At 39.3% G+C, this 17,075-nt stretch overlaps 1 protein-coding gene across 7 annotated transcripts in view; it reads right to left on the bottom strand.

Annotated features, from left to right (window-relative positions):
• GABRA5 (gamma-aminobutyric acid type A receptor subunit alpha5) overlaps positions 1 to 17,075 on the bottom strand; it is a 95,617-nt gene that overhangs the window by 62,133 nt on the left and 16,409 nt on the right. For all 7 annotated transcript variants that reach the window (XM_067029474.1, XM_067029470.1, XM_067029471.1 and 4 more), the window contains 3 exons: positions 16,772 to 16,893; positions 15,881 to 15,948; positions 15,555 to 15,775 (listed from right to left, as the gene is read on the bottom strand). In XM_067029474.1, the coding sequence (XP_066885575.1) occupies positions 15,555 to 15,775; positions 15,881 to 15,948; positions 16,772 to 16,893 (411 nt within the window). The remainder of the gene's footprint in view (positions 1 to 15,554; positions 15,776 to 15,880; positions 15,949 to 16,771; positions 16,894 to 17,075) is intronic.

Genomic DNA, 17,075 nt, shown 5'->3' with positions numbered 1-17,075 from the left:
ATGGGAGAGTCGAGCTCAAGACATTGGACCACCAGAGACCTCCCAGTCACACATAGTATCAATCAGCAAGAGATTGCCCAGAGATCTCCATCTCAAGGCTAAGACCCAGCTCCATCCAACGGTCAGCAAGCTCCAGTATTTGACGCCCCATGCCAAACAACTAGCAAGACAGGAACACAACCCCATCCATTAGCAGAGAGGCTGCCTAAAATCAAACTAAGTCCACAGACATCCCAAAACACACCACCAGATGCTGCTCTGCCCACCAGAAAGACAAGATCCATCCCCACCCACTAGAGCACAGGCATCAGTCCCCTCCACCAGGAAGCCTACACAACACACTGAACCAACCTCACCCACTGGGGGCAGACACCAAAAGCAACAGGAGCTACAAACCTATAGCCTGTGAAAAGGAGACCCCAAACACAGTAAGTTAAACAAAATGGGAAGACAGAGAAATATGCAGTAGATGAAGCAGCAAGGTAAAAACCCACAGACCAAACAAATGAAGAGGTAATAGGCAGTCTACCTGAAAAAGAATTCAGAGTAATGATAGTAAAGATGATCCAAAATCTTGGAAATGGAATGGAGAAAATACAAGAAACGTTTAACAAGGACCTACAACAACTAAAGAGCAAACAAACAATAATGGACAACACAACAAATGAAATTAAGAATTCTCTAGAAGGAATCAATAGCAGAATAATGGAGGCAGAAGAACAGATAAGTGAACTGGAAGATAAAACAGTGGAAATAACTACCTCAGAGCAGAATAAAGAAAAAAGAATCAAAAGAATTGAGGACAGTCTCAGAGACCTCTGGGACATTAAACACACAAACATTCGAATTAAAAGGGGTCCCAGTAGAAGAAGAGAAAAAGACAGGGTCTAAGAAAATATTTGAAGAGATTAGAGTTGAAAACTTCCCTAATATGGGAAAGGAAATTGTCAATCAAGTCCAGGAAGCACAGAGAGTCCCATACAGGATAAATCCAAGGAGAAACATGCCAAGACACATATTAATCAAACTATCAAAAATTAAATACAAACAAAAAATATTAAGAGCAGCAAGGGAAGATCAGGAAACTTCCATAAGCCTCTAAGATAGCCTCATCCACAAAGGGGCAGACAGCAGAAGCAAGAAGAACTACAATCCTGCAGCCTGTGGAACAACAAAAATAACATTCACAGAAAGTTAGACACGATAAAAAGGCAGAGGGCTATGTACAAGATAAAGGAACAAGGTAAAACCCCAGAAAAACAACTAAATGAAACAGAGATAGGTAATCTTCCAGAAAAAGAATTCAGTATAATGATAGTGAAGATGATCCATGACCTTGGAAAAAGCATGGAGGCAAAGATTGAGAAGATGCAAGAAATGTTTAACAAAGATCTAGAAGAATTAAAGGACAAACAGAGATGAACAATACAATAACTGAAATGAAAATTACACTAGAAGGAATCAATAGCAGAATAACTGAGGCAGAAGAACTGATAAAAGTGACCTGAAGACAGAATGGTGGAATTCACTGCTGTGGAACAGAATAAAGAAAAAAGAATGAAAAGAAATGAAGACAGCCTAAGAGACCTCTGGGAAAACATTAAATGCAACAACATTCGTGTTATAGGGGTCCCAGAAGGAGAATAGAGAGAGAAAGGACCCGAGAAAATATTTGAAGAGATTAGAGTAGAAAAGTTCCCTAACATGGGAAAGGAAATAGCCACCTAAGTCCAGGAAGTGCAGAGTCCCATACAGTATAAACCCAAGGAGAAACATGCCAAGACACACAGTAATAAAATTGGCAACAATTAAAGACAAAGAAAAATTATTGCAAGCAGAAATGACAACATACAAGGGAACTCCCATAAGGTTAACAGCTGATTCCTCAGCAGAAAGTCTACAAGCCAGAAGGGAGTGGCATGATATACTTAAAGTGATGAAAGGGAAGAACCTACAACTAAGATTACTCTACCCAGCAAGGATCTCATTCAGATTTGATGGAGAAATTAAAACCTTTACAGACAAGCAAAAACTAAGAGAATTCAACACCACCAAACCAGCTTTACAACAAATACTAAAGGAACTTCTCTAGGCAGGAAACACAAGAGAAGGAAAACTCCTACAATAACAAACCCAAAACAATTAAGAAAATGGTAATAGGAACATACATATCGATAATTACCTTAAATGTAAATGGATTAAATGTTCCAACCAAAAGATATACACTGGCTGAATGGATACAAAAACAAGACCCATACATATGCTGTCTACAAGAGACCCACTTCAGACCTAGGGACACATACATACTGAAAGTGAGGGGATGGAAAAAGATATTCCATGCATAATAGAAATCAAAAGAAAGCTGGAGTAGCAATTCTCATATCAGAAAAAATAGACTTTAAAATAAAGACTACTATAAGAGAAAAGAAGGACACTACATAATGATCAAGGGATCAATCCAAGAAGAAGATATAACAGTTGTAAATATTTACACACCCAACATAGGAGCACCTCAATACATAAGGCAACTGCTAACAGCTATGAAAGAGGAAATCAACAGTAACACAATAATAGTGGGGGACTTTAACACCTCACTTACACTAATGGCCAGATCATCCAAACACAAAATTAATAAGGAAGCACAAGCTTTAAATGACATAATAGACCAGATAGACATAATAGATATTTATAGGACATTCCATGCAAAAATAGCAGATTATACTTTCTTCTCAAGTGCGCATGGAACATTCTCCAGGATAGTTCACATCTTGGGTAACAAATCAAGCCTCAGTAAATTTAAGAAAACTGAAATCATATCAAGCATCTTTTCTGAGCATAATGCTATGAGATTAGAATTCAATTACAGGGAAAAAATGTAAAAAACACAAACACATGGAGGCTAAACAATACGTTACTAAATAAACAAGAGATCACTGAAGAAATCAAAGAGGAAATTTAAAAATACCTAGAAACAAATGACAATGTAAATACGATCCAAAACCTATGGGATGCAGCAAAAGCAGTTCTAAGAGGGAAGTTTATAGCTATACAAGCCTACCTCAAGAAACAAGAAAAATCTCAAATAAACAATCTAACCTTACACCTAAAGGAACTAGAGAAAGAAGAACAAACAAAACCCAAAGTTAGCAGAAGGAAAGAAATCATAAAGATCAGATCAGAAATAAATGAAATGGAAACAAAGAAAACAATAGCAAAGATCAATAAAACTAAAAAGCTGGTTCTTTTAAGAAGATAAACAAAATTGATAAACCATTAGCCAGACTCATCAAGAAAAAGAGGGAGAGGACTCAATCAAAAAAATTAGAAATGAAAAAGGAGAAGTTATAACAGACACCATAGAATTACAAAGCATCCTAAGAGACTACTACAAGCAACTCTGCCAATAAAATGGACAACCTGGAAGAAATGGACAAATTCTTAGAAAAGTATAACCTTCCAAGACTGAACCAGTAAGAAATAGACAATATGAACAGACCAATCACAAGCACTGAAATTGAAACTGTGATTCAAAATCTTCCAACAAACAAAGTCCAGGACCAGATGGCTTCACAGGTGAATTCTATGAAACGTTTAGAGAAGAGTTAACACCCATCCTTCTCAAACTCTTCCAAAAAAATTGCAGAGGAAGGAACACTCCCAAACTCATTCTATGAGACCACCATCACCCTGATACCAAAACCAGACAAAGATGTCACAAAGAAAGAAAACTACAGGCCAATAACACTGATGAACATAGATGCAAAAAACCTCAACAAAATACTAGCAAACAGAATCCAACAGCACATTAAAAGGATCATACACCATGATCAAGTGGGGTTTATTCCAGGAATGCAAGGATTCTTCAATATATGCAAATCAATGTGATACACCATATGAAAAAACTGAAGCAAAAACCATATTATCATCTCAATAGATGCAGAAAATCTTTTGACAAAATTGAACACCCATTTATGATAAAAAAAAAAAAAACCTCTCCAGAAAGTGGGCATAGCAGGAACCTACTTCAACATATTAAAGGCCACATACAACAAACCCACGGCAAACATCATTCTCAATGGTGAAAAACTGACAGCACTTCCTCTAAGATCAGGAACAAGACAAGGATGTCCACTCTCACCATTATTATTCATCACCCATTTATGATAAAAACACTGCAGAAAGTAGGCATAGAGGGAACTTTCCTCAACAAAATAAACGCCATATATGACAAACCCACAGCCAACATCGTCCTCAATGGTGAAAAACTGAAACCATTTCCACTAAGATCAGGAACAAGACAAGGTTGCCCACTCTCACGACTCTTATTCAACATAGTTTTGGAAGTCCTAGCCACAGCAATCAGAGAAGAAAAAGAAATAAAAGGAATCCAAATTGGAAAAGAAGAAGTAAAACTGTCACTGTTTGCAGATGACACTATACTATACATAGAGAATCCTAAACATGCCACCAGAAAACTACTAGAGCTAATCAATGAATTTCGTAAAGTTTCAGGATACAAAATTAATGCACAGAAATCTCTTGCATTCCTATACACTAATGATGAAAAATCTGAAAGAGAAATTAAGGAAACACTCCCATTTACCATTGCAACACAAAGAATAAAATACCTAAGAATAAACCTACCTAGAGAGACAAAAGACCTGTATGCAGAATACTATAAGACACTGATGAAAGAAATTAAAGATAATACCAACAGATGGAGAGATATAACATCTTCTTGGATTGGAAGAATCAATATTGTGAAAATGGCTATACTACCCAAAGCAATCTACAGGTTCAATGTAGTCCCTATCAAATTACCAATGGCATTTTTCACAGAACTAGAACAAAAAATTTCACAATTTACATGGAGACACATAAGACCCCAAATAGCCAAAGTAGTCTTGAGGGAAAAAAACGGAGTGAGAGGAATCAGACTCCCTGACATCAGACTATACTACAAAGCTACAGTAATGAAGACAATATGGTACTGGCACAAAAACAGAAATATAGATCAATGGAACAGGATAGAAAGCCCAGATATAAACCCACGTACCTATGGTCACTTAATCTATGAAAAGGAGGCAAGAATATACAGTGGAAAAAAGATAGCCTCTTCAATAAGTGGTGCTGGGAAAACTGGACAGCTACATGTAAAAGAATGAAATTGGAACACTTCCTAACACCATACACACAAATAAACTCAAAATGGATTAGAGACTGGGCACTATAAAACTCTTACAGGAAAAGTAGGAAGAACACTCTTTCACATAAATCACAGAAAGATATTTTTTGATCCATCTCCTAGAGTAATGGAAATAAAAACAAAAATAAACAAATGGGACCAAATGAAACTTAAAAGCTTTTGCACAGCAAAGGAAACCATAAACAAGGCAAAAAGACAACCCTCAGAATGGGAGAAAATATTTGCAAATGAATCATTTGACAATGGATTAATCTCCAAAATCTATAAACAGCTCCTGCAACTCAATATTAAAAAAACAAACAACCTAATCCAAAAATGGGCAAAGACCTAAATAGACATTTCTCCAAAGAAGACATACAGATGGCCAAGAAGCACATGAAAAGCTGCTCAACATCACTAATTATTAGAGAAATGCAAATCAAAACTACAATGAGGTATCACCTCACACCAGTCAGAATAGGCATCATCAGAAAATCTACAAACAACAAATGCTGGAGAGGGGTTGTAGAAAAGTGAACCCTCTTGCACTGTTGGTGGGAATGTTAATTGATACAGCTACTATGGAGAACAGTATGGAGGTTCCATAAAGAACTAAAACTAGAACTACCATATGATCCAGCAATCCCACTACTGGGCATATACCCAGAGAACACCATAATTCAAAAAGACACTTGCAACACAATGTTCACTGAAGCACTATTTACAATAGCCAGGTCATGGAAGCAGCCTAAATGCCCATCGACAGGCGAATGGATAAAGAAGATGTGGTACATATATACAATGGAATATTACTCAGCCATAAAAAGGAGAAAAATTGGGTCATTTGTGGAGACGTGGATGCAACTAGAGAATGTCATACAGAATGCAGTAAGTCAGAAAGAACAAACAAATAATGTATATTAACATACATGTGGAAGCTAGAAAATGGTACAGATGAACCAGTTTGCAGAGCAGAAATTGAGACACAGAAGTAGAGAAAAACGTATAGACACCAAGGGGAGAAAGTGGCTTGGGGTGGGTGGTGGTGGTGGTGGTGGTGTGACGAATTGGGAGATTGGGATTGATATGTATACACTGATGTGTATAAAATGGATGACTAATCAGAACCTGCTGTATAAAAAAATAAATAAAATTAAAAATTTTTAAAAAGCAGCAAGTGAAAAGCAACAAATAACATCCAAGGGAATCCCCATAAGGTTAACAGCTGATCTTTCATCAGAAGCTCTACAAGCCAGAAGGGAGTGGCAGGACATATTTAAAGTGATGAAGGGGAAAAACCTACAGCCAAGATTACTCTACCCAGCAAGGATCTCATTCAGATTTGACAGAGAAATTAAAACCTTTACAGACAAGCAAAAGTTAAGAGAATTCAGCACCACCAAACCAGCTTTACAACAAATGCTAAAGGAACTTCTCTAGGTAGGAAACACAAGAGAAGAAAAGGACCTACAAAAACAAACCCAAAACAATTAAGAAAATGGTAATAGGAATATACATATTGATAATTATCTTGAATGTGAATGGATTAAATGCTCCAACCAAAAAACAGGCTCACTGAATGGATACCAAAACAACACCTGTATATATGCTTTCTACAAGAGAGGCACTTCAGACCTAGGGTCACCTACAGACTGAAAGTGAGGGGATGGAAAAAGATATTCCATTCAAATGGAAATCAAAAGAAAGCTGGAGTAGAAATTCTCATATCAGACAAAATAGACACTAAAATAAAGACTCTTACAAGAGACGAATAAGAAGGACACTACATAATGATCAAAGGATCAATCCAAGAAGAAGATATAACAATTGTAAATATTTATATACCCAACATACGAGCACCTTAATACATAAGACAAATGTTAACAGACATAAAAGGGGAAATTGACAGTAATACAATCATAGTAGGGGACTTTAACACCCCACTTTCACCATGGACAGATCATCCAAAATGAAAATAAATAAGGAAACACAAGCTTTAAATGACACATTAAACAAGATAGACTTAATTGATATTTATAGGACATTCCATCCAAAAACAACAGAATACACTTTCTTCTCAAGTGCTCATGGAACATTCTCCAGGATAGATCATATCTTGGGTCACAAATCAAGCCATGATAAATTTAAAAAGCTTGAAATAGTATCATGTATCTTTTCTGACCAGAACGCTATGAGACTAGATATAAATTACAGAAAAAAAGGTAAACAATACAAACAGATGGAGGCTAAAAAGTATGCTACCAAATAACCAAGAGACCACTGAGGAAATCAAAGAGGAAATCAAAAAATACCTAGAAACAAATGAAAATGAAAACATGATGACCCAAAACCTATGGAATGCAGCAAAAGCAGTTCTAAGAGGGAAGTTTATAGCAATACAGTCCTACCTCAAGAAACAAGAAAAATCTCAAATAAACAAACCTAACCTTACACCTAAAGCAATTAGAGAAGGAAGAACAGAAAAAACCCCAAAGTTAGCAGAAGGAAAGAAATCATAAAGATCAGAGCAGAAATAAATGAAAAAGAAATGAAGGAAACAATAGCAAAGATCAATAAAACTAAAAGTTGGTTCTTTGATAAGATAAACAAAATTGATAAACCATTAGTCAGATTCATCAAGAAAAAAAGGGAGAAGACTCAAATCAACAGAATTAGAAATGGAAAAGGAGAAATAACAACTGACACTGCAGAAATACAAAGGATCATGAGAGATTACTACAAGCAACTATATGCCAATAAAACAGACAACCTGGAGGAAATGGACAAATTCTTAGAAAAGTACAACCTTCTGAGACTGAACCAGGAAGAAATAGAAAATATGAACAGACCAATCACAAGCACTGAAATTGAAACTGTGATTAAAAATCTTCCAAGAAACAAAAACTCAGGACCAGATGGCTTCACAGGCAATTTCGATCAAACATTTATTTATTTATTTTATTATTATTATTTTTGTGTGTGTGATATGTGGGCCTCTCACTGTTGTGGCCTCTCCCGTTGCGAAGCACAGGCTCCGGACGCACAGGCTCAGCGGCCATGGCTCACGGGCCCACCCGCTCCGCGGCATGTGGGATCTTCCCGGACCGGGGCATGAACCCATGTCCCCTGCATCGGCAGGTGGATTCTCAACCACTGTGCCACCAGGGAAGCCCTCGATCAAACATTTAGAGAAGAGCTAACACCTATCCTTTTCAAACTCTTCCAAAATATAGCAGAGGAAGGAACACTCCCAAACTCATTCTACAAGCCCACTATCATCTTGATACCAAAACCAGAAAAATGTCACAAAGAAAGAAAACTACATGCCAATATCACTGATGAATATAGATGCAAAAATCCTCAACAAAATAGTAGCAAACAGAATCCAACAGCACATTAAAAGGATCATACACCATGATCATCTGGGGTTTATCTCAGGAATGCAAGGATTCTTCAATATATGCAAATCAACCAATGTGATACACCATATTAACAAATTGAAGAATAAAAGCCATATGTTAATCTCAATAGATGCAGAAAAAGCTTTCAACAAAATTCAACACCCACTTATGATAAAAACCCTCTAGAAAGTTGGCATAGATGGAACTTACCTCAACATAATAAAGGCCATATACAAGAAACCCACAGGCAACATTGTTCTCAATGGTGAAAAACTGAAACCATTTCCTCTAAGATCAGGAACAAGACAAGGTTGCTCATTCTCACTGCTGTTATTCAACATAGTTTGGGAAGTTTTAGCCACAGCAATGAGAGAAGAAAAAGAAATAAAAGGAATCCAAGTTGGAAAAGAAGAAGTAAAACTGTCACTGTTTGCAGATGACATGATACTATACTTAGAGAATCGTAAACATGCTACCAGAAAACTAATAGAGCTAATCAGTGATTTTGGTAAAGTAGCAGGATACAAAATTAATGCACAGAGATCTCTTGCATTCCTGTACACTAATGGTGAAAAATCTGAAAGAGAAATTTAAGAAACACTCCGATTTCCATTGCAACATAAAGAATAAAATACCTAGGAATAAACCTACCTACAGAAGCAAAAGACCTTTATGCAGAAAACTATAAGACACTGATGAAAGAAATTAAAGATGACACAAATAGATGGAGAGATATACCATGTTCTTGGATTGGTAGAATCAGTATTGTAAAAATGACCATAGTACCCAAAGCAATCTACAGATTCAATGCAATCCCTATCAAACTACCAATGGCATTTTTCACAGAACTAGAACAAAAAATTTCACAATTTGTATGGAGACAGAAAAGACTCCAAATAGCCAAAGCAATCTTGAGACAGAAAAATGGAGCTGGAGGAATCAGGCTCCCTGACTTCAGACTATACTACAAAGCTACAGCAATCAAGACAGTATGGTACTGGCACAAAAATAGGAATATATATCAATGAAACAGGATAGAAAGCCCAGAGATAAACCCACACACATATGGTCACCTCACCTTTGAAAAAGGAGGCAAGAAATACAATGTAGAAAAGACAGCCTTTTCAGTAAGTGGTGCTGGGAAAATGGACAGTTACATGTAAAAGAATGAAATTAGAACACTCCCTAACTCTGTATACAACAATAAACTCAAAATGGATTAAAGACCTAAATGTAAGGCCAGACACTATAAAACACTTAGAGGAAAACATAGGCAGAACACTCCGTGACCTAAATCACAGCAAGATCCTTTTTGACCCACCTCCTAGAGTAATGGAAATAAAACCAAAAATAAACAAATGGGACCTAATGAAACTTAAAAGCTTTTGCACAGCAAAGGAAACCATAAACAAGACGAAAAGACAACCCACAGAATGGGAGAAAATATTTGCAAATGAAGCAACTGACAAAGGATTAATCTCCAAAATATACAAGCAGCTCATGTAGCTCAGTATCAAAAAAACAAACAACCTAATTCAAAAATGGGCAGAAGGCCTAAGTAGACATTTCTCCAAATAAGACATACAGATGGCCAAGAAGCACATGAAAAGCTGCTCAACATCACTAATTTTTAGAGAAATACAAATCAAAACTACAATGAGGTATCACCTCACACCAGTCAGAACGTCCATCTTCAAAAAATCTACAAACAATAAATGCTGGAGAGGGTGTGGAGAAAAGGGAACTCTCTTGCACTGTTGGTGGGAATGTAAATTGATACAGCCACTATGGAGAACAGTGTGGAGGTTCCTTAAAGAAGTAAAACTAGAACTACCAGATGATCCAGCAATCTCACTACTGGGCATATACCCTGAGAAAACCATAATTCAAAATGAGTCACGTACCACAGTGTTCATTGCAGCACTATTTACAATAGCCGGGCCATGGAAGCAGCTTAAGTGTCCAGTGACAGATGAATGGTTAAAGAAAATGCGGCACAAATATACAATGGAATATTACTCAGCCACGGAAAGAAAGGTAATTAAGTTATTTGTAGTGAGGTGGATGGACCTAGACTCTGTCATACAGAGTGAAGTAAGTCAGAAAGAGAAAAACAAATACCATATGCTTACAGACATATATGGAATCTTAAAAAAAAAAAAAAGGTTCTTATGAACCTAGGAGCAGGACAGAAATGAAGGCACAGATGTATAGAATGGACTTGAGGACACAGGGAGTGGGAAGGGTAAGCTGGGACAAAGTGTGAGAGTGGCATGGAAATATATACACTAGTAAATATAAAACAGATGGCTAGTGGAAAGCAGCCACAAAGCACAGGGAGATCAGCTCGGTGTTTTGTGACCACCTAGAGGGGCAGGATAGGGAGGGTGGGAGGGAGATGCAAGAGTGAGGGAATATGGGGATACATGTATACATGTAGCTGATTCACTTTGCTAAACAGCATAAACTAACACAACATTGTAAAGCAATTATACTCCAACAAAGATGTGAGCCTAACTCCAAAATCCATGCTCTTTTCTCTTCCTATCACCCCAATTCAAAGCAGTGCTTTTCGCTAATAATGAAAATCTTAACGGGGTGTAAGCAATCATAAAATATGCCTTTCTCAAAATAAAAATAGCATGGGGTAATTCATAGTGTGCCAGATTGACAATGCAGAGTGACCCCACTCTGTCCAGTGCTCTTTTTCCAAGTGCAGGGCATTCTATTACCCACAATGGCACAGTCGCCAGCACTCTCAAATGTCTGCCCAGAGGCGTGGACATGGTGATCCTGGGTGGAACGGCAGCCAGGTTTTCTGATACCATGTTGTACTAGCAGAGCCTGCCTTCTAGTAATTCGTTTCTTGCCTGTTGTGGTTTCCTACACCAGACACTAAGTAAGAGAGACTGGCTCTTCTGCCAGGGACCCAAAGGCCAGGGGAATAAGCCATAAGGTGGTCCTCACAAGATTCTGCACCTTCCAAGGGTGTGGAGGAAATGGAGATGAGAGCTGGTCACTATCTCCCAGATCACTTGTTATAAAGAAAATGTGTCATGAGATTCGGCATGTGCCCTGAGAGATGTGGTCACCTAAGTCTGCCTGGGCTTGCTGGAGAGTGGAATCAGAACTTGCTGCTACTCAATGATGACCTAAAGTTCTACCCAGCAAAAAAACCAAACAATTAGCAAGCCTGGCCAGAAAGACAGTCATTCAGTCCTTGGGTGGACTGAAGTCAGGATCTGGGTTCTGTGCCTCTTCGTTCTCCAGCTCTGGCAAGGATGACTGAGGGAGACTGCTGTGCTGAGGGTCCCCTTGAGGATGCCTGGCCACCAGCCTGACAGCCGAAGCACAACTCTGGGGGTTGTTCTATAAAACATATCATTTTGTTTGCTACAAGAACATCCTGGAAGAAACTGCTTGGTACTTTATGTGTCCTCTGCTTGACAGTCCAACAGGAAATGTCTGTCGCTTTCTTTGGGCTTACCTTGAACAGCTAGTGACTTTTATCATTAGATCCTGTAAACAGTTTACACATGGGTGGTAGAAAGTTCTTCAGAACTGAAATTGTAGATCACTTCCAGGCAAGCACCTAATAAGGCTTTTTAGAAAAGACATTTTGGGAGCAAATGGCATCAATGGCTTATGTTCCCTTGGCTTTTTTGGCATCACTTATTTAAAGAATTCCATCCATCTGAATTGTGTGTGTTTTTGAATATTACCTTAAATGATTTCTGGAGCACAGTGGGGATTTTACATAAATGAATCCCTCCCATGTACCATAATCGCTATAGAGTTACTTTTTTTTTTTTTTGGTACGCGGGCCTCTCACTGTTTTGGCCTCTCCCATTGCAGAGCACAGGCTCCGGACGTGCAGGCTCAGCGGCCATGGCTCACGGGCCCAGCCGCTCCGCGGTATGTGGGATCTTCCCGGACCGGGGCACGAACCCGTGTCCCGTGCATCGGCAGGCGGATTCTCAACCACTGCACCACCAGGGAAGCCCTAGAGTTACTTTTTAGAGGTTGCTAACAGTTCTTTTTCAGACATTTCTCAACATTTGTCTCAGGTTAAAAGTGCATCACATGAACCCTAGTTTGTTCTTCATGTTCATGTTCCATCTTTTTAGGTAGGTCCAAAGTCTGAATAAAAAAATTTTTTAATATAATTTTAGTTGAAGGCTGTATGGAATTTTTATATTTTTTCCAATGTTTGGTATCATAAGCCATATGACAATAGAAACCTTTGTGCATAAAGCTTAGTCCTTATTCCTAATTATTTCCTTAAAATGGACATTATGTAGAAATTACTGGGTCAAAGTATATCACTGCTTTTATAAAGCTTGGCAGGAGTGACCCAAGTGCTAAACAAAAAGGCTGTACCTCTAGACGCTCAGTGACAGGGTGGGGCCTGAACGGGGCTGTGTGTGTGATCTGTCCTATCACCGGTTAATTCCTATTGCCATTTTGCTGTCTTTGCTAAATCAGTAGATTAAAAATGCTATCAAATTACAGCTATATCTCCAACATATTAAAATTCCTAACACTTTCAAGTGGAACTATTTCCACTTTCCAAATGTTTTATAAGACTGAAAAAGAAAATTGGTCATCAATTTTGCAACTCATTATCAGCAAAATTAGTACAAAACAAGTACAAATTACTGCTGACAAGTTGCTCTGGGTTTCACCATCTTCCACATGACACTTTAACAAAGGTAAGACAAAGGCCATTATATGTCTAATAATGTTGCATCCCTCCAATTTTCAAATGTGGTGGATTAAACAAGGAAATTGCTCATACCCAAACTCAAATTCCTGCTGCCCCCCTCTCTAGCTGTGTGACCTTGGGCTGATTACCAAACATCTCTTAGCCTCAAGCTGTTTGTTGGTTAATGGAAATGGTGTCCCCTAGCTGGCTGGGCTGAGTACTGAAGGGCTGTCTGTCTTTGTGAAGTTGCTTGGTACACAGACACTCATTAAGAGGCCCCTCTGCTGCCTCTTCCTCTTCTAGACCAGGGGTTTATCTCACCATCCTGTCCAAGCAATTGTGCATGGGATGAAAGCATCCCCTTGTCTTAGGCAATGGACCTAACTGATCTCTGCAGGATAGGAACCAGGTGTGAATCAAGGGAAATAATCCATGGGGCCAGGGAGTATTTTTATTCTATGAACAGAATGCAGAACAGTAGGCCCACACAGTGCGCCCACTGTGGGGACTCCCAGCATCCTTCAGGATGTGGAACTCATCTTCATACCTGCTCTCTGCTCACAGGGCTGAACAAACTGTTCTTGATTTCATTGCCCAGGCTTCCTTTTCCATAGAATGATGACAAAAGACTAACTGTCGACCCTTAAGATATTTCTCAGCTTTTCACATACTCTGCATGGAGAAGGCACTGATGTGCCTCAGACACTGATGTGATGTTCACAACTCCTGTCTCCATCTATGGGTGAAACACCTTCCAGATCAATGTAGGGAAAAGGGACGAGTGAGGACTGGAACAAAATGCCAAGGTGTGTGCACAGATCACTGATCAGAATCCTTATTGGGTTGTTATAAATCGAGACCTGTTGTCAAATAGCTTTGGGACACAATGTGCCAAAGCGTTCCTCAAAATTATTTTAGAACATGCAGCCTCTGAAGATAACTGTATTAATATTATTTTCCACTATGATGATTCTTTTAAATATAAAGTTTATTGTGAATAATTGTAAATAAGATAGAAAAATTCCAATAACAGCTACATAAATGCATGTGCTTTTTTTTTTTTTAACTTGGCTTTAGTGCCTTTTTTCTTTCTTTTTTTCTTTTTTGTTAATTAAAAAAATATTTTCTAAAGTCTACTTAAACCCACCATGTAACCTGAAAAGCTCTAAAAGAGTCTCTCTGACTGGTCAATTTATTGATTTACTCAGATGCAATGAATAATTCAGATTTTTTAAAAAATAACTAATCATCATTTTAAATGAGAAATACTAATTTTTTTTTTTTTTTTTTTTTTTTTTTTCTGTACGCGGGCCTCTCACTGTTGTGGCTTCTCCCGTTGCAGAGCACAGGCTCCGGATACGCAGGCTCAGCGGCCATGGCTCACGGACCCAGCCGCTCCGCGGCATATGGGATCCTCCCAGACCGGGGCACGAACCCGTGTCCCCTGCATCGGCAGGCAGACTCGCAACCACTACGCCACCAGGGAAGCCCAGAAATACTAAATTTTAACCTCAGCATTTGAAATGTTATCAAACCATACAAGAAACAGACTTTTAAAATGTCAAAAGTGTTGCACAATTGCAACAAAAAAAGGGTTCTCCTTAGATTTTTAAAATAAAATTTCTTTTAAAATAAAATTTCCCTAAGTTACATTATCTGGGTCACTTTTCCAAAGATGCCCTTGGTCTGTACTTCCCTGGTGGTGCAGTGGTTAAGAATCTGCCTGCCAATGCAGGTGACAGGGGTTCGATTCCTGGTCTGGGAAGATCCCACATGCTGAGGGGCAACTAAGCTGGTGGGCCAGAACCACTGAGCCCACTCTCTAGAGCCCGTGAGCTGCAACTACTGAGCCTGCACGCTTCATCTACTGATCCTGCATGCTACAACTACTAGCCCAAGCACCTAGAGCCCAGGTTCTGCAACAAGAGAGACCACAACAAAGAGAAGCCTGTGCACCACAACGAAGAGTAGCCCCACTCACGGCAACTAGAGAAAACCCGCGTGCAGCAACAAAGACCCAGCGCAGCCAGAAAAAAAACAACAAAGATACCCTTGATCTTGAATCAAAAAACAAATATAGATAAATACTATGAACCCATAGCAGCCCAAAGAAATAAGCTACATGGACATCAGTATAGGTAGGTCAAAAGGTAAAAAATACCCATCATACACACGACAGAATCCTCAAACCAGCCCATCTCCTCTCGGCCCTGCCCACCCCCACCCCTGCCCGGCAGCCCAGGGCACGACTCAGCATGCTCACCGCATGGTGTAGAGCAGAGTGCCATCATCTTCCAGCCTCAGCAGCTTGTTGGGTGTGGTCATGTTGTGGGCGATGGACTTCTTCCCATTGTGGAAGAAGGTGTCTGGAGTCCAGATTTTGCTGGCAAGGAGGTTGTTGAGAGGCAGGCGCTGCATGGGCCCTTTAAACCGAAGTCTTTCGTCTTTCCAGCTTTGTCGGAAAAACACATCTATGGTGTATTCCTAGTGCAAAGGGAGGCAACCAGGTGACAACTCAAGGAGAGGAGGCCCTGGGCCAGTGCCTTCAGGGTTTAGAGTGGTCTGGGTGGGGCCGCGCCTCACACCTACCATTTCCGTGTCAGACACCGGGCCGAAGCTGGTGACGTAGATGTCCGTTCTCACCTGAGTGATACGCTCTGAAACACAGACACAGGTTCCTCACCAGGGCCCCAGCTCACAATTCAGAGGGACATAACTCAGGGGGGAGTAAAACGGTGTCAAGGAGTCTATGTGGACTTGTCTTGCCAAAAAGGCAGAGAATGTCAAATCATGCTTTAAGTAAATGTCCCTGTTAAAAATGCAAATAATGGAGAAGGACTAAACATATTCCTCTGGGAATGTATTTGCTAGAAGGTCCCTCTTTACCTAATGGAGCAGGTTCAAATGTACCACATCTAAATCGGTTAGAGCCAAGGGCACCACACATGCCTGAAGTGGCACATGATTCTCAGCACAAAATTAAGCCAGTTGTACCCTGAAAGCATGTTTTACTATCCATTTAGTTTTATCAACTTTATAGGGTCAAAGCAAAAACTGTGATTATGGCTCTAGTGAAAAATTAAACCTGTAACATGTAATGGTGTGATGAGCACTTGCACTGAATAGTGGATTTCTGAAAAGGACTCGCATAGATGGGAGGGTATGACATTGATTATAAAGTGTTTGCTAACATAGGGTAACCTCCGCTTCAGTAACACCTAAGAAGTGGTTCTTCCTTAAGTGGACCAGAATGCCCTTACCATTATCTGGGGAGAAATGGGAGTTTGCAGGGAGACCACTTCCCCTGGCTTCTTGCATCTGGAAAATGATAATATGCAGAAGCCTTAGCAACCCCACCAATTCAAACTCCTAATAGGGAAGCTCTTTGAGGAATTGCTTGAACCACAGGAAACATGAGCTGGGTTTAAGCAAAAATTTCCCTTGGGCCTCGAGGGCCTCAGCCAAGAAGCATACACCAACCTCCGAGCCCAGGCCTCAGTCTGTTGTCGTAGCCATCCAGGAGCCCATCCAAAATCCTGGTGAATATTGTGATGTTGTCATTGGTTTCATCTTTTACAGAACTGGTTGGCATTTGTGAAAAGCTTTTTAATGGAGAAACAAAAGAAAGAGTTCAAACTTGTATTAATTATTTCTTACAAATTCTTCTCAAAGTATAGAAACCAGGGAATAATATGGTGATTTGTCTTGAAGGGAGGGCATCTGAGAATGATCTCCTGTACTACCCAGGTTATTGTTTTGCATACATAAGCCTTATTCTTGAATA

The sequence above is a fragment of the Kogia breviceps genome, chromosome 3 (assembly GCF_026419965.1).
Source record: "Kogia breviceps isolate mKogBre1 chromosome 3, mKogBre1 haplotype 1, whole genome shotgun sequence".
NCBI classification, from domain to species: Eukaryota; Metazoa; Chordata; class Mammalia; order Artiodactyla; family Physeteridae; genus Kogia; species Kogia breviceps.
This window is presented reverse-complemented; position numbering and strand designations above follow the sequence as displayed.